General features: G+C 39.4%; 1 protein-coding gene across 2 annotated transcripts in view; it reads right to left on the reverse strand.

The window, feature by feature from the left end:
• RAB31 (RAB31, member RAS oncogene family) overlaps positions 1-22,609 on the reverse strand; it is a 67,358-nt gene that overhangs the window by 15,451 nt on the left and 29,298 nt on the right. For both annotated transcript variants that reach the window (XM_068932166.1, XM_068932167.1), the window contains exons 2-5: positions 21,472-21,551; positions 18,549-18,630; positions 6,521-6,592; positions 4,523-4,629 (exon numbers count right to left, since the gene is read on the reverse strand). In XM_068932166.1, the coding sequence (XP_068788267.1) occupies positions 4,523-4,629; positions 6,521-6,592; positions 18,549-18,630; positions 21,472-21,551 (341 nt within the window). The remainder of the gene's footprint in view (positions 1-4,522; positions 4,630-6,520; positions 6,593-18,548; positions 18,631-21,471; positions 21,552-22,609) is intronic.

Raw genomic sequence — 22,609 nt, forward strand, 5'->3', positions numbered from 1 at the left:
TACAACTCTTCTAAAAGAAAACAGTAAGAGCCTCATATATCTAAGTGTTTACAAGCAGCAGGAAAACAAGACAGATCCCGAAAGAAATATGAAGGCCACTGTCTTCAAACACATCAGCATGAACACTCTGAGTGCGCCAGATTTGTTGGGAGAATAAGACCAGTCAGCGCCACTTTATGAAAGCAAAGTTGCCTTAAAATTGCTGGTAGAATATCCTCATTTCGTAGCCAACGCTTCAAATGTCAAAAGCTTGTAAATGCAACTTAAAATTTGCAAATGACCTCTGCTTCAGATACAAAGTAAGCCCCATGCTGATTTTGTATCTGTCTGAGTCAGGTGGGTAAAGCCAAATCTGGATCTGCCTGCTACTGTCCGTAACCATTGCTCTTCCTCATTTTTGAGCAATAGTGCAGAACCAGAGACTGGAAGCCAATGCGCACTGCAGATGCAGCAATTCAGGGGAATACACGTTGGGACTCGGGGCTGCCAGAATTGTTTTCTTTCCAATTGTTCAATATATCACCTAGCATGTTTTGTGCGGCATTATAGTCGTCTGTTGCACACGCAGAACTGGCTTCAACCTGTTGACCTCACAGCACTGAGGTACCAATCCAGAGATTCCTAGTACAAGTGTCTTAGACTTTAACAGAAGGTACCTAGACGAGAGCACAGCAATATAATTTCACAGTTAGTTTATAGAGGTAGATATTTTAAATAAATATAGGTCTGCTGGTCATAGGAAAGAAGTAGAGAGGCAGAATAATTGCTTCCCATTTATTACAAACTGTTTCCAAAAAACTAGGCTGCAATTCCAGTAACCGAATTTAGATCTTGTTTCCAGTAATTGCTTACTCCTATTAAATGTCTTTCTATTCCAAAAGACACAGGGAAGGCAGCACTCCTCTTAGTAATTCTGAAATGGCATCTTGGACTTTATTCTGAAAGGTACCACCATCTGCAGATGATTGGGAAGGGGGGGAAAAAAAAAAAAGGAACTTAACTACATAACATTCAAACCACTGCAATGAAAGAAATTTGGGAACACAGGGCTATGTAATGAGGACTTTCATCTTGCTCTGATTTAGAGGAGAAGCACATTTTAGAATTCTGGGCAAAGGTAAAACAGCAGCAAGTGACCATATTCCTAGGAAGCACTATGAAACTTCTTAGCCTTTTCTGACAACGTTTCTAAAGGAAGCCTATAAGCTTCCACTACAAGCGGGCAATAAGCATGCCATCCAACGCTGCCAGGACTGAAAGGCTGTATACATCAAATGTAGTTATCCTAACCTAGACGTCAAGATTGCTGAGATTCTACTTTGTGTGAAAGAAAAAGCACAAAAGCCAAGAAATGAATAAACATAAGGCAAGGTGAAGTGGCAAAAAGGCAGGAATCGTCAGTGGAGTGCTGAGATAGTATTGTTCCAGGGCTACAGGGAAAGTGAGAAGAATTCTTACTTTGAAAGGTGCCAATTATTTCATTTGAATGTTTCCCAAGCATTCTGTTCATTCAATCTGCCTTGAGATGATCTGAATATTTACTGAATAAGTGTTCTAGATGAACAAATGAATGATCTGAACAGAATTCTCTAACCAAAGACCTGGCACTTTCCAGTGAACATGATTTATTAAAAAGGTGCGCCATATTTTTAGGGAGGAAAAACACTTCTCAGTTTCTGTTATGACTGACTGACTTCTATGTTGCTCAAAAAATATTTTGGACACTTATAGCATTTTAATATTCAAGTCTCAGCTCCTTTCTGTTAGACTGTTTTTCAAAGACCTGTCAGAAGGAAGAGATTGTTATTTAAAAATACGCCAAACACTCAGCAGTACTAGAGTTAATACCAAAGATGAGGATTTATACTAATCAAAATTGCCTGTCCACCAGTAGAAATTTCTTCAAAGTCAGGGAAGAAATTTATTTTGATAGAGTGCCAAGACCTGCTGATAGCCTATTAACGACACTGAGCAGAGCAGCATGAGTCCCAAGTCTCCCAAATCTATCTTGGCAGCTCAAACCCTAATTTTAGGTGATAAATGAGGAGGGTAACATGTTAATGATTGTAAGAAACAGTGCCAGCCTCTTCCTAGAGGAAAATAATAAATTCTTTTTGCTTCCGTTCATTCCTCCTTACATTATCTCCTAGAGTGACAGAGATGGCTGAATCAAAAAACTGGGAGCCGGTCAGCTTGTCCTCTTTGCTTCTATTCATGTTGGTCATAAAAGCAGCTCTCTAATACCCAGCAAAACATCTGTCAAAAGTATAAAACCGAAGCGAGATGCCAAAAAAGCATTCAAACAGCAGCTTGCTCTTGTGTGTTCACATCATATTATTTTTAAACTCTCCAACCCAAAAGCCTATGTATTTCCTACACCCTGGAGAAAAAAATGCGATAAATTGGTGACACATTTCACCTAACAGCAGTTTTACTGAAGTTAATTTTAAGACAGGAAACAGTCAGAGAATACATACCACTGCATGTTTTGCATAAACAATCAGAGTTCTGGAAGAACTGTGAAAACATATCACATATAATATAGCCCACTCTATTTGCTCACCAACATCTCTTTAACCGGACATCACCGGAGAACTTTAGAAGCAGAAAAGGCTGGGGGAATGCAAAGAAAATAACTCCATGAAGAAAAAAAATTCCCAGAACTGTTCTCAACTATTTAAACAACCACAACAACAAAATGAGCAAGAGGCATTTGCTATTTTGAGGACAATGAGCAGCATGCAACACCAGAATATTTTGTGCATGGAAGAGTTGTACTGACTGAACAGGAGCAAGCAAGAGATGATCAGTCAACAACAGGTATTGCTTGAGGAAAACTCAGTGGGAAAACAGTCACTCTGTGAGGAACTATGGTATTCTCACACCACTTCACAGTGGAAGTTTTTCTCATGTCCCCATGCACACTTGTCTGTGGCAGAACACCAGTTAAAAGCTTGCTGGCATGGCACATACCACCGAAGGGCATAGCATTGCCTTTTAACTCACTTGATTGATTCATTTGCACCGATTGCCATCTGTGACAATCTCCAGACTTAACATCCTTGATTTAATCTGATCTAATCAAGTAAATGTATTGCTGAGAACATTTAAGCAATAAATTTAAAGTGAGTCTCAGGGAAACCAAAAGCTCCAATTTGTCCTCTTTTTTGTTTTTACTTTTATAATTCTTTCTTCCTTTCTTACTTCACATTTGGAAACCTTTTGTCTCATGTTTCATGACTTGCTTTCACAGTGTTGACAAGCTGATTGATAAGTGTTGACAAGTTGTTCTTATCATCATGTAGGAGATGGCAATATACTATCTGTATCCTCCACTTTTAGGCCAACAGAAGTCAGGAATCTTGTAGGGTCAGGGCTTGTTCAGGTCTTAACAGAAAGCAGTGATTTTTTTTAGTTCGTGTTGGTTGATAAGTGACAGGTTGGGGGGGGGGAGGGAAGGGAACCAGCACAGGTCCATCCATATGCATATGTACTGTATCATGTGATTGAAGTTACACATATGTATCACGGCTGTGGTGAATCTGGGCCAAAGTAACAATTATAAAACAGGGGAATGTATTTGAACCATTATAAGAGCCTATGGCGTCCTAAGAGGACAGTATCAAATTTGGCCACTAAGTCTATACTCAGAGCTGAAGCAAGAAAAGAGAGAGTTATGGCCTGACACAAAGGATTACTGTTGTACAACAGAGCGTGCTTCCATTTCCAGAAAGGACAAACACAAATGCAAAACAGAAGAGCAAACAGAAGAGCAAACCTGGCTTCCAATGCATCACAAATAGGATCATCTTGGTTCGTCTGCAGGAGGGTTGAATCTAGCCCTCCCCTTATTTACCCGGGGAGTTCTCTGCTTTATACATGGGACATGAACTTGCAAAAATCCAGAACAAAACAAAAAAACATATACACGCAAAACTTTCTATACCCAGTATTAAGCCTTCATTTGATTAAAACGCAGCATCTCTGTCACTCCACAACAAGGGAGGCCTGAGTTGTCATGAAGCAATTTAAAATGACACTGGTACAATCAGTTAAATAAAATGATCAGATGTTTCAGTTGCTGTGAAGTGTGGTAAGTTCACAAAGCTTCTCTGAGAATAAATGTATTCTATTTTAGGCCCATCCTTCTAGCTTTACATCGCTGATTTTGCTCATGGCTTAGTATGTGCTGCACCTTTTAACACAAATTAAAAACAAGGACAAAAAAGAATACTAGAGTTTTCTGTTCCCCGTCATTCAGCACCTGGAGGGTACAGACTGTACAAATACAGAGGAAGGGCTGCAAAAGAGAGATTGAAAAAATATGTATATAATTCTAGTTGAGCTGCTGATGCTGAGGTGTGGTTGTATATTCTTGAAAGCAAACATATTGATAGGATGGCTGGTGTTAGGAAAGACTCAGTACAGATGACCAAAATGATATACTATGATAACAACAAAGCAAAATGATATCTGTAAATATTAACAGCAATCAATGCTACAACAAAAATAGAGGTATTACCTGATATCTGAAAGATCACATTTGTTTCCAGCAATGGCCATTACAATATTTTCAGGACCATGTTCTTTTAGTTCTTTCACCCATTTCTTCAAAGTATGAAATGAATCCTAAATCAGAAAAATAAAAAATAGCTAACAGCCTCGTCTCAAGTATTTGGTTATTTTTCAAAATTAAAGGAACACAGCTTTGATGGTCTTAATGCAATGATAATCTCACAGATCACCAGGCCAAAAGAGGATCACTGTAGCTATGCAATCTGCTTTTCAAACTTAAGGTCACGAGGCTTCCCCAAATTAATTCTTGCTTGAACTTAAAAACTTCTTTTTTTTTTTTTAAAAGAAAAACATTCAATGTTGATTTTTTATATTTTCACTGCTGAAGAAACCGCCACAGCTCTTCTTTTAAGTTTAGCTAGTAGCTAGTATCTCTCACTGTTAATGTGAGCTTCACTTGTTTACTTTTAACTTCTAGCCAGTGGATTACCATCTCAACCACTGTCATACTTTCAGCAGCATCTAGAAGAGGTATGACTCCCACCAGCATTTCTAACTCTGTGACGTGGTAAACCTCAATTTATTCTTTCCTAAACTGAAGAGCCAGGTGATAGTTCATCTGGCTTTTTCTCTCCAAGTACAAAATTCAAACACCTGTTGAGGCTGCCTACTTTTTAATAGCACAATTCCAATTTTGTTATACTAATGGACTAATAGCATTAAAATCACTCTTGTTCCTAGAGATTCAATTTTATTGTGGGATGGTTACTGAAACTCAAACAGAGCTTCTAAATAAGTTATAGCCAAATTTTCCCATCAGAAGTGCACATGCAAGTTGTGCCTAAATCAGTAAGGGCTGTACCTGTATCTATGAGGGGACAGCACAGCCAAACATCTGGGGGAAAAAAAATTAATTCCACTATAATAGTCAACTCTCTGAACATTAAGCATCAGAAAGTGAAATGCGCATTCACCTTCCTCTCCTATTTTCCTCTCTTCATTCTGCAAGTTGTTCCACATAAGATCTGAGAAAGGCTGGCAGAACATAGTTCTATTCTTATAACGCATTACAAGATTAACTATCAGACTATCAACTATTTAAATTAAAAATAAAAATCCATCAGATGATTCACTCTTCCTCATGCTTTCTTGGCAAATTAGCAAAGGAGAACAGTACCACTGTGCAACAATGGCCACAATCATCAGCAACAAATCATTGCCCTTAGGCACTGGAGAACCAACCTTGCCCTCTCACCCTAGTAGTAAATAATTTAACTTGCAAGAAAGCATAAAAGTGTAAGCGAACTATCTTGACCATCCCCATATCAATGTCTCGTCTAACTCGGCTTTATCAGTGGGGGTTTCTTTCAAAAGCAGTGAAAATGGAGTATAACTAGAGCTTCCTAGCCTCTTCTGTATGAGAAATGAGCAAGAACAGTTTATGATCTGAAAATAGTTTTCATTCCAAATTAATAATGTCGAAAAAAGGTCAGAGACTTACTACTTCATTACATTTTTCAAAATAAAGCAACCATGGACGACTTCAGTATCTCAATACAAACATAAGATTATATGCATACTTAAAAATGATTAGTTTTAAAAGCAGTAATATGCGAACAATAGAATTTCTATTCAGTTAATAAAGCAGCTAGCTGCTTTTTGTAGTAATAACTCAATTTTATATAGAGAATATAGGCTGCAGGAGGAGGGGTGTTGCAGGATATCATGCTGTCTACTTAACCAGAGGAAATTCAAAGCACCTTCTCTAAAATACAGTCTCTAACCTTTGTCTGGACAAATTCTAAATAACACAGAAGCAGGACTTTACATTTAAATTTTGAAGACACCTAGGCACCTCCGTCCAAATCTAAACAAACTACTCATGCACATGTACCCGACTGATATGAACAGGAAATAGCATGTAAATGCTTCTGTAGTTGTGGGTTTTAACTCAAAATTCAAGTGGAATAGTTAGCATAGAGAAACAGTATACAGAAAGTCTTACCTGTTTGGTGATATCATAAACTATCACAGCTGCTGCTGAACCTCTATAGTACATTGGAGCCAAGGAATGAAACTGTTCAAACAAATCCCCCCCCAAAAGAAAAAACATCATGAATCAATCAGGATTATCACCCTTTGCCACGTCACAAAGACATGCCATGATTATTGGACCATGAACTCTCATTCAAGAAAGAACAGGCCTCTTCAGTGGTTGTCCATCTCTAATTTTCCTCAAATCCCAATGAAAGAGACCTCCCTTATCTCCTGGTGTTCTTCATCCCACTGTATTTATCTAATTAGCACTTTCTAGTTCTACGCATCTTTTCCATTATAGTGTATGGACTCTGAATAAAAGTTTTCATGTGAAATTCACCTATATTTGGAGGCTAAACCTAACAGTATACACCTGTAACATAGGTAAAAGAAAATTTTGCTTTGTAGTTTCAGCAGGCTGAATTCAAGTTGGGGTTGAGTTTTATAAAACATAGCAAATCACTCAGATAAAATTAACTTGTAAGAAAACTATTAACACCTGTCATGTTGTTATTCTGTACAATACCTTTTCAAAAAAACCACACAGGTTCTTGTTTAGTTATCCTGTACTATCACACCTATTTTGAAAAACACAAATTCTTGCAAATTAAGTGTCTCTTCAGCTTCCCCACCACCCCCCGAGGGAAAAAACCTTAAAAAAAAAAAAGTAATAAGTATGTTTGTTATAAAAAATAGCTTGCCAATGAATAGCACAATTTTCATCATTTGCCATGACTACACAGTTGGTTTAGAATTTGAGCTTATAATTACACAGATAAAGGCAGTCAATAAGCCTTTTTGTTGATTCACCTAAATCTTTTCTTAAGGATACCAAAAATAATCTTTCTCGGAAAATATGTTTTGTCTCACTGTACTCACAGAACCATTTTGCAAATTTTTGTTTGTACAGAAAGTGGTCTGTAAAATCTTCATATAAAGCTGTAGCTACTAACTAAGGTCAAGTCCTAAATTAAATGTGCTATTAGGGCTGGATTCAATCTCAACACCCAGTGAATGCGCACAGACCAATGCGTTATACTGCATACCTCTGCAGACTTACAGCGGGATATATGCCTCAGAACAGTACTTATGAACTGAGCATTCAGACTTAGGTAGTCCAAGTCTTCAGGAAGCTTCCAACGATAGCTCAAGGATATATGCATTCCTGCCCTATCATTTTCATCCAGTACTAACTCTGAGGCAATTTTCATGGCAAAATAAGCAGAAGTATTATTTCACTCCTGATAATACTGTCTAGTCATGTTTCTTGTCCTGCCATTTTTCACCAAACATTTTACTAGGAACACAGGCTCCACAGTCATGCTGCTTCACATGCAACATAAACCAAGTTATTTGTCAAAATGAGTTAGGACTGTTTGCCTGTTTGTACGGTATTTATCACAGACCACGCATTCTAGTTCAAGGTCGATACTCTCTTACAAGTAAGGATGCATACTACACACTAACAGTGACAGATGGTCAAGTGCTGAAGTGTACTGGGGAGAGAAGCAGGTGGAATAGCTCATTAATAGGAGAAAACAGCAGGAAGGGGGGTGAGAAAAGAAAGGGGCATCAGTCAAGAAGCTAGGTCTGAGGAAAAGTGATCAGTCAGGAGGGAGTTGGGTAAACGTGTTTTTTCTGGGCTTTTAGAGAGTGGCTTTAGTACGTGTTTAGTGCAATAAACTCTTTCCAGAATTTTCAGCCTCCCAGACCACTGCAGAAATTCCCAGTGTGTTATGTTAAAGCACCTTGACTATTAGGGAGCGTATCCGTGGAGAGCAGATTTGACTTTTCACTGTGTATACAAACCCCTCCCAGTGTGTCAGCTTCGCGGAAAAAGATGTCCTACATACGCTGATTTCATTTTAATCTAGATTACAAGGTATTCATGAATTTACAAAGAGCTCTCAGATAACAGTAATCACACTTCACAGGAGCCATGGAGTCAAGCTCGCATGCTTCAAATTCCATTCAGGCTGGCCCAGAAAGCACATTAAGAACCTGTACAATTTCTTGGGAATTTTTCTCTGTTGCTATATTGACCAGGTGACAAGTACACTTTTCATAATAGCTATTTCACTGAAGAACATTGCCAATGTTAGTGCCAGAATAAAATATATATATAAAAAAGCAAGGTTCTTTCACTGGATGCTGGACAAGTAGTTTTTAAAGGAACCTGGATGTAAACTAACCTATTTTTTTGGTAGGATTAATTTTTAGCTGGATTCCCAAACCAGCTCACTGTGCATCAGAGCCCCAGCCTCAGCTGAAAGGAAGGAGTGAGAAAGTCCTGAGCAAAAGGAGGAAGGACAGGACCGCTAGAAGCTAGATTTACATTTAAACCAAATTCAGATAGCTCCACACTTGCAGAATAGCTTTGTGCACATCTCAGCAGGTGCAGTCTATTCCCACGGTCATTTTTACCCTTTTTCCTGGAATGAAAGCAATAATCATTTTAATCATGCAGGTAAAAATAGAGAAACAAAGAACTTCTTTTAGAAGATTTTGGGGGATATTTTTAAGCGCCATTTGCATGAATTAAGTACTTGAACAGTGTGTTGCGTTTCAGTAACAGAAATGCCAGACTAAGTCAGTTGGCCTGTTCTTGTGTCAAGAAACAATAAAAAGTGGCAAGCAGAGGTACAGTAAGCAGGAGGAAAGTTTCTCTGATATTTAAGACAAAGTAATCTACTTAAATATTCCAATTCCTTGCAAGCTTGGAAGGAGGGAAAGCAAGAGTACAAGCAAGGTAGATTCAGAAAAGCAAACGCCTCTGAAGGGCACTCATATTCAGTAGTTGTTGTTAACACACACATGTGACCTTCCTAATCTAACATACTGAAAATCTGTTTGCTTGCTCAGCTGAGAGGGTAGTTATTTCCTCTTTCATTATTTTACAGCAATATTTTAGCTATAACGAATGTTAAGAAGGGAATGCTTTTTATCCATATTTGGACATGTAGCTTCAACATTTTTTTAAAAATCAAGTGATGGATTTCATCATTTAAGTTTATATTTCTATTTGGATAAATCGACATTCAAGATTTCATGCTTTACAATAGAGAAAGTGATCAAAATGGTATTAAAATATATGTTAGTGCATTTTCCTAGGGTCTATGAGGAAAAAAGTACTTTGAAATTGCTCAATATAAACTGAAAGTGCACTAGTAACAAATATCGCAAGAAATCACTGTTGTCCGTGAGAAAACATAAAAAGACTCTCTGCAACGGTGAATGAATCAACAGGGATTGAAAGTTTGTACTTCAGAATAACTTTCATCATTAATAACAGACTCTCTTAACAAATGTGTTTTATGACCATGGATTTTCAAAGATCACAAAAATATCAGTAAAAGTATTAGGCAAATAATAAAGCAAAGTCTTGAACCTTCTCTTGGCCTAATTACCTGGAAAAAAGAGTCGCGCAAAATTAATTAAAGGGGTACAAGATACTAATGTGCACATTTTTCACCTGCCAAGGACCAAATGTGGGACAGAAGCCCAAAACAAGTGACACACAAAAAAGCAGTTCACAAAATTAAACCTCATGGGATTACTTTCCATATTATAAATTCCAATTTCTATAACCTTGATTTTATAGTTTGGTATTTCTATATCCAGTAATTCCCAAGCAAATAAGGAGAAACAGGAGCAGCTCAAGATTTGGCATTAGAACAACTGTTTCTCAAGAAGCGTTGCCTGAACACTAGGGTGGCCGGCCACCCATGGCTCTGCCCCACACACCTGCAATAGGGACACTAAGGTTCCTCTTCAGCTGCACCTCCTACCTGGCCGAGGGGTCAGTCCCTCTGTGTCCTACAGCTGAGGGCAGCCCTTCGGCAGTTCTAACCTGCACTTGGAACTAGGAGCAGCACCCATCAGCTCAGGGTAACAGGGAAATGTAGGCCTGAAAGGGTCATCAGTTAGCTCCCACCATCAGAAATAACCACAGCACTTAAACTCTTTCAAAAACTGATCAACGTCCAGCCTAAAACCACTCTTTTTTTTTTTTTCCATGCTGCTCCTACTGGCATCATATTATTTTGATGACTACAAACATTCTGATTTCCAGCCTGCAGGTGTTCCTGACCAATTTACACCCATTCACTGGATCAATGCTTGCCTTTCCGTGAAACATCAATAGAACACAGGCTTTCAAGCTTACTTTTGCCAGGCTACTAAGCTAAGGCTCTTTTAGTCTAAAGATGAGGTGATCAGGAGAAGGCCACTTTCTCTGCACCTGGTCCACGTTAAGTTCACCTTTCCTGAATGCTGGTGACCAGCTTTGTATGTAGCTTTCTAGATATACAACAGCATTAACTGTACTTTCCCTAATACGTATTAGTAAACACACTTCCCTTTCTCGTGGCTGCACGATCATCCTGTAATTAGTAAATGCACTCACAAGCTGCTTTTCTTCTCAGTTTCCAAAAAATCATCTAAAACTTTATACCATGCATTTTTCCTATGAGTCATAGGGTACAGGGACTTGCTATTTATACTACTGATTCTCCTCCCACTGCTTCATTCTTCATTCATCCTACCATTTTCCATAGTGTCCTTCTAAGCACTGAGAATACCTCCCACCTTTGTATAATGAGTAAACTATCACTAGCAGCTTACCTAAGATGGAAATTTAAAAGTTCTGTGCATCTCATTCAGTAACCACAAAAAGTTTGCCGATTTGCACATAAGCGCTAAGGTGACATACAGGGAATACTGATCCATTCCTACCCCTCATGAGCCTTTTCTCCTTTTGTGGGGTCTGATCACTACTTGTACAGCTGAGGTCACTAACCCATACATTGCATCAGCTTTAAATTTTAGGGGAGGACTTTTCAATTCAACAGCTATATCCAGGCTGAAAGGGCCACTCCAATATAAATAAGGAACCTATTTTACCACATATACACTTACCAAAGAACAAAATGAATGACTGGTGTAACTTTGTGCAGTCTTTATGACTCTTCTTCCCTAGAGCATACTATATGACATAAAACAAGTTGTGTAAGGATTGGGGAAATGCTGAACTGGGTTCAGGGGACCTTGTACTTACACCTCACCACCACCACTTTCATTTTGCATTTGTGGTTCATCTAAGGAAGAGGTTTTGAGGCCACATGTCTGTTAGCAAATTTCCTCTGAAAGCAGGTCCTCTCTTTCTCTCAGGATCTGATTAGAAACAACACAATATTTAAAGCTGTACAGCTCCATACCATAGAGGACAAATTCAGTCTTAGGTTGTGTACATGCAAGTTCAGTATAACCAGAGGGTATAAGTTGCACTGGTTGACTGCAGGAACATTTGGTGATTCTTCAATCCTAGATCTGGCCATCTCACTGAAGTCAACAGAAGCTTTGCCCTCGCAAAGGACAAGAAAATGGAACAAAGAGGAGCCATTAAGTAATTTACCACCTATTTAAAAGCTCTAAAACATTCTGCTTTCTATTTCCTGTGCATTTCATTATGGAGGGATATAATGCTTTTTACATTTCCCCTGTAACAACACTACAGAATTGAGAAGAAGAAAAACCCACAAAGTAGCCATATCAGAATACTTAGAAAAGAAAAACAATTTCAAAAAAAAGCACAACATAAATCACACCCAAGCTGCTGCACTGTAAGTCTCTTAATCATGTCTTATGTAATGCTGGTTTAGAAAGCAAAAAAGAGACCAAATAAATCCAGAAATGGAGAAGTACCACTCCTGCCTATCTATAAACAGACTGACAAACACTGCTGAAGACAGTCTGGATTCATTCAGTCTGCCAGGCACACCAAGGAACACTACTAATTCACGTCTGAAGCTCTTTACACTATCCTATAGTGCTACACCCCAGCACTGGCTTACTGCCACACCAGCGCTGTCTCCTCTAAGCTCCAAAGCCAAGGGAAAAAGATACACACAACCCCTCTATTGGATTTCTTTTGCCATCACAGACTGTAAACAACATTTTTTCTTGCTGCAAAAAGGATTATATAACTGTAATACAATACATATAATATAAACAAACATAGCTGGAAAGAGTAGAGAGTAATCCACATCAAATCGGTGCTTAGTTAGTATCACACACCTTAAATCAGGGGCTGAATATACCTAAGACTTTTCCACACAGAGCCTTTTCAAGCATCTGCAGGTGCAAAACAGCACAAGATTTGCTTCCTGCCAGCTGTAATTATTTGACTAGATTTCATTCCCATTTTTGAGAAGCTGCTCTCTGGCTATGTATGTAGTATCTGAGTGGCCAAGCCAGACCACTCAGCTACTCCTGAGGTCAGACTCTTATACTTCATCAGGGTGCCATTAATGGTAAGAACAGCCACAGCTTCTAGCACTGTGCCAGCTGCTCATATGTGTGGGCAGTGACATACCTTTGCAATTGTCGTCGTCTTCCTTTTTACACACACTCACATTTCTAGACTAGGAGGCTCACAGTCCTTGATTCCCTCACCCACTCAGCAGTTCATTCCCAGTCACTCAGCAGACAATGCCAGGCATCCCATCTCTCCAGTCCTCAGCCCTTCCTGCCATGCCACCCGCCCAAACCCCTTCAGTCCTGTCCCCTAACCCACTTGAAGCACATCCTTCCTCACACTCCAGCCCTGTCCTTATATCCTGGACCAAAAAAAATACAATTCTGTTAACCACTGAGGTTCTTGTCATGAAGAGCATGGCAGACTAGTGTGAGAAACATGTTATTAGTGGTCTATTTAGGAGAGCTGCATTAACCGCTTGTGTGGCACAGGTCTGATAAGCACACACATGGGAAGAGTCAGAAGTTGTCACCACTGTGTCTGCATAGCACAAGCTCTTTTGGCATGGTTCGTGTACCATCAGCAGTATGTATTCCACAGCTTGGAAATCTCTGCTTTATGCCTTGTCCAAGTCCGGGCAGTAGTGCCCTGTTCTGGTCTTCTCTGAGGCAGTGGCTGCCAATAAACAGGAAATGTGGTGTGTGAAAAGAAGCAAAGGAAAAAGGCAGAAACATCAAGTAGATTATCCTGAAACATAAGCTTCTCAAACAGAAGAAGCAAAGAGAAGGATACTAAATTCCTGAAAGTCTCAGCTGGCAAAGAGTGAACGGAAAAATGTTGTGCATGATGCCACTATTAGATATGATGTAGTATTTTATAACCTCGAGTAGTTTTTTCCCTACATAATTCAAGGCTGAGATTCTAGTTCTCAGGGGAGGTCCTTACACTGGGTATAGGAAACTGCCTTCATGCTGCCTAAGCTGTGGGCTACCATCATTGTTACGCAGATAAAACCACAGAGCAAAATTAAGGCTACGTCTTTACTGCAGAACTAACTCAAGTCATCTATGCTTGCTGTTAAGTCCCCTCAGGGTAGTCTGGTTTTAGTGGAAACATCCATGAGCTAAATGATTAGGCTAGCAAGGCACATGCTAAGAATTGTTGATCTGTTCTCATTTGAGATTGAATCCACGCAGACTAGCAAGTTCTAGCAAAACCCAACAGTACTGAGTTATGGGGTTTTGTTTCTGGAGAACAGTCAAGTTAGCATGCAGTTGGATGTCACAGCTGAACCAAATTCAAATGGTTTGTTACTACCAAACAGCAAGGTCCTGTCCCTCCTTTCACCCCAACTCCTGCCCTTGTGGTCTTCCCTAGTCTGGGCTACAACTCTCTCTCTCTTTTCCTTTTTTTTTTTTTTTTTTCCCTAAACTCTGCCAGGTTGTTTTTCTGCAGGATTAGCAAACGGCACAGACTAACTGAGAAGCTCAGCCAGCAAAAAAAAAAAAAAAAAAAAAAGCAGAACCACGTGCCTTGGAGCAGAGGGAAACAATACTTTCCCTTAAAGAGCAGTTTAGATATCACATCTAATTGCCAACTTAGGGGAAACCTTCCAATCAGGGCTGCAGCAAAGACAGTGACACTGTCTTTCCTTACCTTGTGACTGTGTTTGAATCACCAAAACAACTATTGTCACTCAGAAGGGACTGTAAAATGCTATAGATATCTGGGCTAGTCTTTTACTAGAAATGGAACAGTAGGAAAGAAAGATAATAAAAACACAACCAAAAAAAAAAAAAAAACCAACCCACCCACCATCGTGAAAGTACTTCCTATTAGGGTTCAAACTGGGCTCAAGTACCTGAGGCTCCTTTTTTAAACAAAACAAAACACCCTGGAGTTAAATATAGTAAATTTTAAAAGGACATAGATAAATACTCTTGCCCTGGAAACATGGCCCTCAGGCTCCCTATTTGCTGCATTATTCTTCAGCTGGCAAAATGGAAAGCTGGCAGCCACCCAAGGTATTCAGACAAAGCAGTCTAATTAGAAGCTACTTAGCGCATCATGAACCGAAATATATGCTAATAAAAACATCATTAGCTAACTTGTGAAGAGATTGCTCTTAGGGGAGGCAATCTTCGCTAACAATAACATAACTGTTGTGAATTTAAGTCCTGAAGTCCAGGGCAACAATTCAAGGCTGATGGGGAAAAAAGCAAGATGGAAGAAAAGAAAAATGTTTCAAAAACATTTTGGAAATAGTTGGGTGGAGGGAAGTGACACTGAAAAAACAGAGTAAGTGAGCCGATCTGACAGCGCATGAACACAAAGCACTTGGTTCTGCAGAGACCAGTACTTAGACAGAGAAAAGCAGAGGGATTTTTTTGTTAAGTGTGCAGCTGGTTTAAGGTTCTCTCTATATAAGAAAGGGAAAAGAAAAAGCAAGACAAAAGGCTTAACAAGCTCTCTCCTTTTGTAATCAACTAAACTACAGTGTACATTCTCTGCAGCAAATGCTGCTGGAAAGCCGTGTACTAATCTCCAGGGTCTCCTTTGAGAAGCATGCTGAACAGGCACTTCTGTCATAATGTTGCTGGGAGTGTTTTTGATCTCCATTTCCTACTGTATTCTTGTCGTTACGCAGAAGTGACATTTGCTCATTATTTCCTACAAAAATGGAAATTCCAATTCCTTCTCAGAGAACTCTGACTGTGTATCCAAGTTTCCTCACACAAAAGAAAAAAATATTATATCTAGTATCCCTATGAATCAGAAGCCATCTGTTCTCCATGACCAAGCTCTTGACTTCCTAGCCTGTATATTACGTTCCTTCAATGAACTCAGGTATTACAATAAGCTTTGTGAACTAACAGCAACCAACATTTCTGAAGGCTTGACCAGTTGAAAATGGATATCTGAATGTTGATTTAACGCCTCAAGGGGGTGCTGAGTGCTTCCAACTCATTTCCCTCTCGTCTATGCTTCCTGAGCACCCAGTACATGACTTGTTTTCCAGAAACAGCCACATGAATTTCCACAGTTTTTCCCAACTGACTGAAGACAGCCAGTAGGCACACTAGTTCTCTCAGAGGATTGCTTAAATAAGCATTTGTGACTAAGGCATTTCAGAATGGTTTGTCTACACCCTTCAAGCCGACACTTTCCTAGCCTGTTACACAGAGAAATCTATGAACGAGTAGCACAGAAGTGCTGCTGCTGTTATTACCTCCTGCCAGGTCTACTGTTTTTAAGGGCTGAGCATAACTTTTAAGCCTCAAGGAGGCCTTCAGTTACATCTCCTAGGAGGTACTGTCCTGCTGGTAAACTCTGCTGTCAACAGTGGTGCGTAAGAGCAGACTGAGGAAGTTCAGCCTGGAAAGCACGAGAGAAGGACACCCTAAGCACGCAGCTACAGCAACAGGTGGCACAGCTGGGGAAGTACAAAATACCCTGACTCCAGAATAAGCACACCTAAGTCCTATGCTTGGCCTTGCATTTAGAAGAACAAAGCCAAACGATGACAATATTGAAAGAGCAGTAAGTCCTAAACATAGTTCTTAGCAGTATAGACAACAGAAGTGTTGAGGAAACATGCAGACTTATCACTGGAACACAGACCTTAACAAAACGACAGGGAACAAAGGAAGGACAACAGCTCTCAAGGCATAAACACTGTTTGGAATACATCTGTTAGTACACTGTGAAAAACAGTGATAGGCCTGAAGTTTGGGGTAACCTGGAGGTTTTGCATAATCACTGTTGTTCAGAGAAATAAATTAACAGTGGCAGACATTCATTCTTGAACAGCAGATCAAAAAGAGTAACTAAAGTAACTAAGTAGCTAGAATCCCAAATACAAGTTAGAAGGAATAAACAATTGAGAAGCACAAAGTGTTGAGCTGTAAAATGGGGATGTTCCACGGTATTGAACTACTTGGAACAATATCGACCTCATCCTGGGAAACTGAGCTCTCTCGGTAGCTAGTGCTCAACATCCATCAACATGATTTACTGTACCACTGCAGATTCCAAAGGCCCTAGTAAAGGATTGAGAATAGATTGTGCAAATACAGAAGAAAAAGATGGTCCCTGGCCTAAAGAGGTTGCAGCTCAGGATTACGCATAAAAACTGTAACCTCATTTATCTGGAATAGATGCACAGCAATTTAGCCAGATTTTGGTGGTCACTGCTCGTTATCGTTGGATTAAAAAAGAAAGAGAGAGAAGGCACGAATGAGCAAGAGAGAGATCGCACATGCACGTGAGCAGATGATGTTTAACTGAAGTATATTTTTGGAAAATGACTAGCTCAGTCAAGAGAGGAAACATAAGGGACTGGATGGGAAGGATGAATTTTGTGTCCAAGAGTCACAGCTCAGTCACAGATTTCCTGCTTCAAATGAGGCATAGTGAATATGATTTATTAATATATACCTACTTCAAAAAGTAATACTCTTAATGTGTTTCGAGATGCTTAAGACTATGTGGGAAATATACTAGTTATTATATCTAAATCTCAAGAACTGAGTTTTGTGAGCTAGAAGGAAAAAAGAAAGCAGGGTGCGGCAGAGAGAGAGAATAAACACGGAAACACAAACCATGGGAAAGAAAACCGAACCTCTGCTACCTATGACCACTGAAACTCCACATACACTTGCCATATTTAGTTAGTTATCAGTTCCAGATTATGCAAAAACAGAACAAACAAGATTCAAGGCAAGGGAGGATGCTGTACTTGACATATGTTTTTAAAGATCCCTATTCCCATCATAAATAACATACTGAATTGCTAAGAGTCAATGGATTTCATCAGGCACGCTTTACATCATACTTTACATTGCATTTAAAAACACAAGCATTTCCTGCACCTAACAGCAAAAATCTTTATTGCCTACAAGTCCCATGCAGGGTGTGAGGAACACAGTAGGATGTAGAAGAACCCATATTACAGTTTGAACAAGCATCTCATTTTTCCCAATCCTAAAATGAGAATAACAGTTACATTTTTCTAATAGCAGGAACAGTGTCATTTCACATGAAAGCATGAAAATACTTTATAATAGGTGCATGGGTTTTTGCATTTCTTTCAAATGTCCCAACATAAACGTGGGCATATACTATGAGAACTCTACAGTCAGCCTATACAGAATATTGCTGCCATTAAGACTATTAAAACAAACAAACAAACAAACTATGCCCATATTCAATGTCCCAACACAGGAGAACCTCAGAGCCACCACCTATGCTCAGACCACCGGCCAGGCCATGTACTAGATGTCAAGCTCCTTCCAGTGTGAATGAAAGCTGCCACACATAAAACTGATGAAACAACAGAGGAATTGCCCAGCTAGCTAAAGACTGGTTGGGCACAGCCTGAGCTGTGCTGAGGGAAATGACCAACCTGATTCCCACGGCATGACATCAGCTGCTGCAAAAGATCTGAATCTGGGCAGAGGTAACATCTGCAGGCTGGGGCACAGCTCTGCAGGGAAAAGGAACCTGAAATCCACAGTGGGCTTCACTTTTAGGTAAGCTGTGTTGTCAGCCTGCCTCTGTGTTTTCCCATCCGTGAAATGGGAACCTGTACATCAAGTGACCGCTGGCTACCTAGTTCACAGAGCCCTGTAAAGATTCATTAGATTTATACTCGGGAAGCCTGAAGCTGAAAAGAAGAAAAGTGCACCAACACTTCAAAAGAGATGAGTATAACAAAAATGTACCGCAAAATAATACTCACCCGCTCCTGACCAGCTGTATCCCAGATCAGAAATTTATGAAGCTCATTCCCACAAGGCACAGTTTTAGTCATGAAGGATGCTCTGCAAAGGAGAAGTAACAGCCAGATCTCCTTTACTGATAATCCCCGATAAAGAAGGAAACAGGAATTCGTAAGACCACCAATATACCACTATACATGCTACCTATAGACTTTACGCACATTTGCTGGGTTAGACTACATACGGGGAAACCCCAAACTCTTGATAAAAACACCCTCTGAAATGAAAGCACCCGTATCAGATTAAATATGTAACACATATATATTTATTTCAAAAGGAGGGAAAAGCCTTTGAGGTTCAGATGGCTCTTTGTGTGTGGGCCGAGGAACTCAAATGCTCCTGCCACTCACACGCTGCTTCTACCGCTAGTTAGCTCCATCTTCTTGGAGATGTGGACCTGAGAACAAGCAAGTCAGCATCACACCAGGCTACGAATACATGATTTCTCAGTTAAATCTAGGAGACTGGAAATGTACACTACCACTGATTATTTTGAATCAGACAAGTCACCTGCTGAAACACACACGGTAAACAAATAGAAGAGAGTTCTCTCCTAAATATAAAAATCTTTGTAGCCTCTTTGCTATTTGTACATTACAGCACGAGCTTACAAAGATGCATTTGATACAATGCACTGTCATTACAAAAGCACCAAATTACATCAAATGACATACAACTGATCAAAATATTTCCCGGGGATGATACACCAGAGTTTCCCTCTACAGCCATCTGCAAATTGCTCAAATTTAGCGATGCTGCACTGCATATAAAAATATTAAATGAAGGCAAGAAAAGCAGAGTTTTCTTTGGTTGGCTTCAGGGTGTGCGCTTTCATCTGTCATACTTCTCGAAGTATTAAGCAACACTTTACAGCTTCAAAAACAGGAACTTTAGAGCATCAGCAGCTGTTGTGGGTTACAAGGATCATATATTTAATACCTTTGGTTAATTCAGAGCGGGAAAAAAAAACTTATCCACATAGTTGGCCTTTATAGACAAGCAATATCACCCGCATGTAAACTAGCACTCACATTTGAATCCTCAAAAAGAAAAACATTTCCCTCTGTTACCATAATAATGAAAAATAATGTTTTTTTTTTTTTCATGTGAGCAGAAGACATTGACTTAGCAATGACAACTACTTGGGAAAAAAGGCTGATGATGATTTAGAACTAAAGGGTCACTCAAGTTTTCATCAATTCCTTCACTGCAAACAAGTATCCTTCAATCAACAATGCTATTCATTATATGCTTCCCTCCTTCCCTTTTCTCTGTCCATTTTCCTCTACTCATTATATTCAGGAGTCCAAAATTGTTCTGGAACCTCAAAAGGTAATGTCCAGCTGACATTCCTTCCTGCATTCAAAGATAGAGGTTTGGAAGAAATCTCCTAACCCTCTGAACAATACACTCAAACAGCATTAGTCCTTCACAGAAGATTTAAAATAGCTATAACCCGCAAGCAAGATCAACCCTTCCCATCCAAACTATTCCTTTGTAAACAACATAGATCAGCTTCCTCTCCCATAAGAGATCAACAATTTTCAAAATTTTCCAGGTAATTATGGACTAGGGAGATTTATTCCTAAAATGGTAAAAAGAAAACTTTTTGGAATTAAAGTCAGCTATATGACTAATAGGCTTCTGATGGTCTGTCACTCAGAAGTTTGGCAGTTTTATGATAAACAGGGGCGAATTAATTATATTTTGTTTAAATTGCATTATCCTGTCATTCTAAAAATAGGGACAATGTGACACATCCTAAACTTAGATGAAAGCATATACACATCTGGGAACAGATGCTGTTAACATTTCGGGCTAGCCTGACAATACCTACAACATAGAACTGCTGGGAACCCTTAATATTCCTACTACCATTGCTTGAATGTAGGACGTCTTGGTAATCATGCAAACCACAGCCTGTTTGGGTTGTGGGGTTTTGTTTCTTCAAGCTCCAAGGATCAGATTTGGTACTCCACTGACTAGTAGGAACTAAAGTGATTTTAATCCTAAGGTCCTATGACCAAGGCATCATCTAAAGTGGGAAGCTCTTGACAGATAAAAAGAAAAAGATGCAGCGTGAGTAAGAGACCTAAGAACCTCTCTGTATAATATGGGTGAAGAAAAATATGGTCAATTGTGCAATGGACAGCACTAATAAAGGATTTATAGTATTATTTAGGTTTTAGGGGCTTACTTATAGTAAAAAAGAGCACGGTTAAGTTTTTCTGTTTGTTTGTGTTAATGGAAATCTGAAATCTCTCTACATTTACATCAATACAAACAAGATCAGGGCTTGGCCTCAAGTCTTTCTTCTGTGAAAACCCAGAAGAACTAGTCCTCACTTATACTGATTTCCTAATTGTTCTGGTACATAGAAAGGAAACGTTTAGTAGTGTAGGTGCCATCGTCACCCAGGGAGTCCATGACATATATAATACCATATACCTCTGCAAACAGTGAAGTAGACCAAACAGCTGGAAGTCACGACTGTACGCAATAAGTCAATATAGAGTGCTTATAGATAGCTCCAGAGGAGAGGTGATTTCAGGAAACTCCAGTCACATCAGAAATGGCACAACTTTGTCAACTTCTCTATGACATACTGCAATATAGTAGGCTGAGGCCCACTCTGTATTACCAGAAGAACGAGAGCAGAGTAGACCTGGTTCTGGGCCACCCTGGACACTCTAAACAGGTAACGTGAGGTGAGAAGAATTAAAGGCTTCTAAAGGGTTAAAAAGAAATGATAAATTAGAAAGAAAAAGAAGACATACAATTACTCAGAGCCTTTAAAGTTGGGAAAAGAAGGGAGTTCAACTGAGGGAAACAGGATAAAAAAAAGTATATTAAAAAAAAAAAGATACCATGCAGAGTACTTACCCAATAGTAGGACTAATATTGTGATCAAAGTGGTCCTGGACAAATCGACAAACTATGCTTGATTTCCCAACCCCAGTATCCTGGAAATAAATGAAAGCATGACAGTGAATTCAGCAGATCAAGATACCAAAAGAGTCAAATATTAATTTGTGAATAAATTCTCTCTACTGGTAAGTGGAGCAGACTAGACATTTAAAAAGAAAAGATAGTGCATGGATTATTTTTAAACTGTCATCATTGTGCACGTAACTCCCCAGTTCTCTTCCCAAGATTCCCTTCTCTTGGGGAAGGGGTGCATTTTATATTCCTGTTGCGAACATTGCAGTAATTTACGCGCAGCCATTTACGAGAAAGGAAATGCTGCACTTTCAAACACATGGTACATCACCCAGCAAAACCGTCATCCAAAGGGACAATTTCAGTCAGACCTGTTGCAAGGGTAGCCCAAGTATGCTTCCAAAATAAAACGCTACTAACCTTTGGTATACTAACTGTACAAACTTAGTACAACTAACCTTTTTAGGGAAAGACAAACAAGCATACTGGGTAGAAACTCCATAAAGGCTTTAGGTGTTTCTGGTAAGGCAGGAATCCAAAGAGCTGAATACCCCACAACACGCAAATATCCCTACGCAGGTTGTGTTATCGGACTGTGGTAAAACAGTATTACTTAGATACAGCACAAGTTGCTCTATACACTGCAACACGGCAGCCCGCTTCCATTTGCGGTAACAATCTTTTCCCCCAATCAGTACGGAAAAATAACACGACTATACAGTACTAGAATCAACTTCAGAATTGCCTCTGGAGGAAGGAGGGGTGCAGGGGAAGCTTGATATCACTCAGTAATACTATTTTAGGCATTTAAGGTATGAACAGCGTCCCCAAGAACCCATTGTTTTCCAGTTTCTCTGCTGTTCCATGAAGCCTCAATGTTACGTACAAAAACATAAGTTACACAGAAAATTATAAAGGAAAAATTATAGCAGTATCATTGCATCTCCAATAGAACTGCAAAGAGCCTCCTCAGAGACAAAAAGGATGCAAGGAAATCAATCTCGACCTTTCCAAGACATTAACAAGGAAGCCCAGGGTCCAATCTAAGTCATTAACAAGTCATTGGAAAGTTTTCCATTAA

This window comes from Struthio camelus, chromosome 2 (genome assembly GCF_040807025.1).
Source record: "Struthio camelus isolate bStrCam1 chromosome 2, bStrCam1.hap1, whole genome shotgun sequence".
In the NCBI taxonomy this organism is placed as follows: Eukaryota; Metazoa; Chordata; class Aves; order Struthioniformes; family Struthionidae; genus Struthio; species Struthio camelus.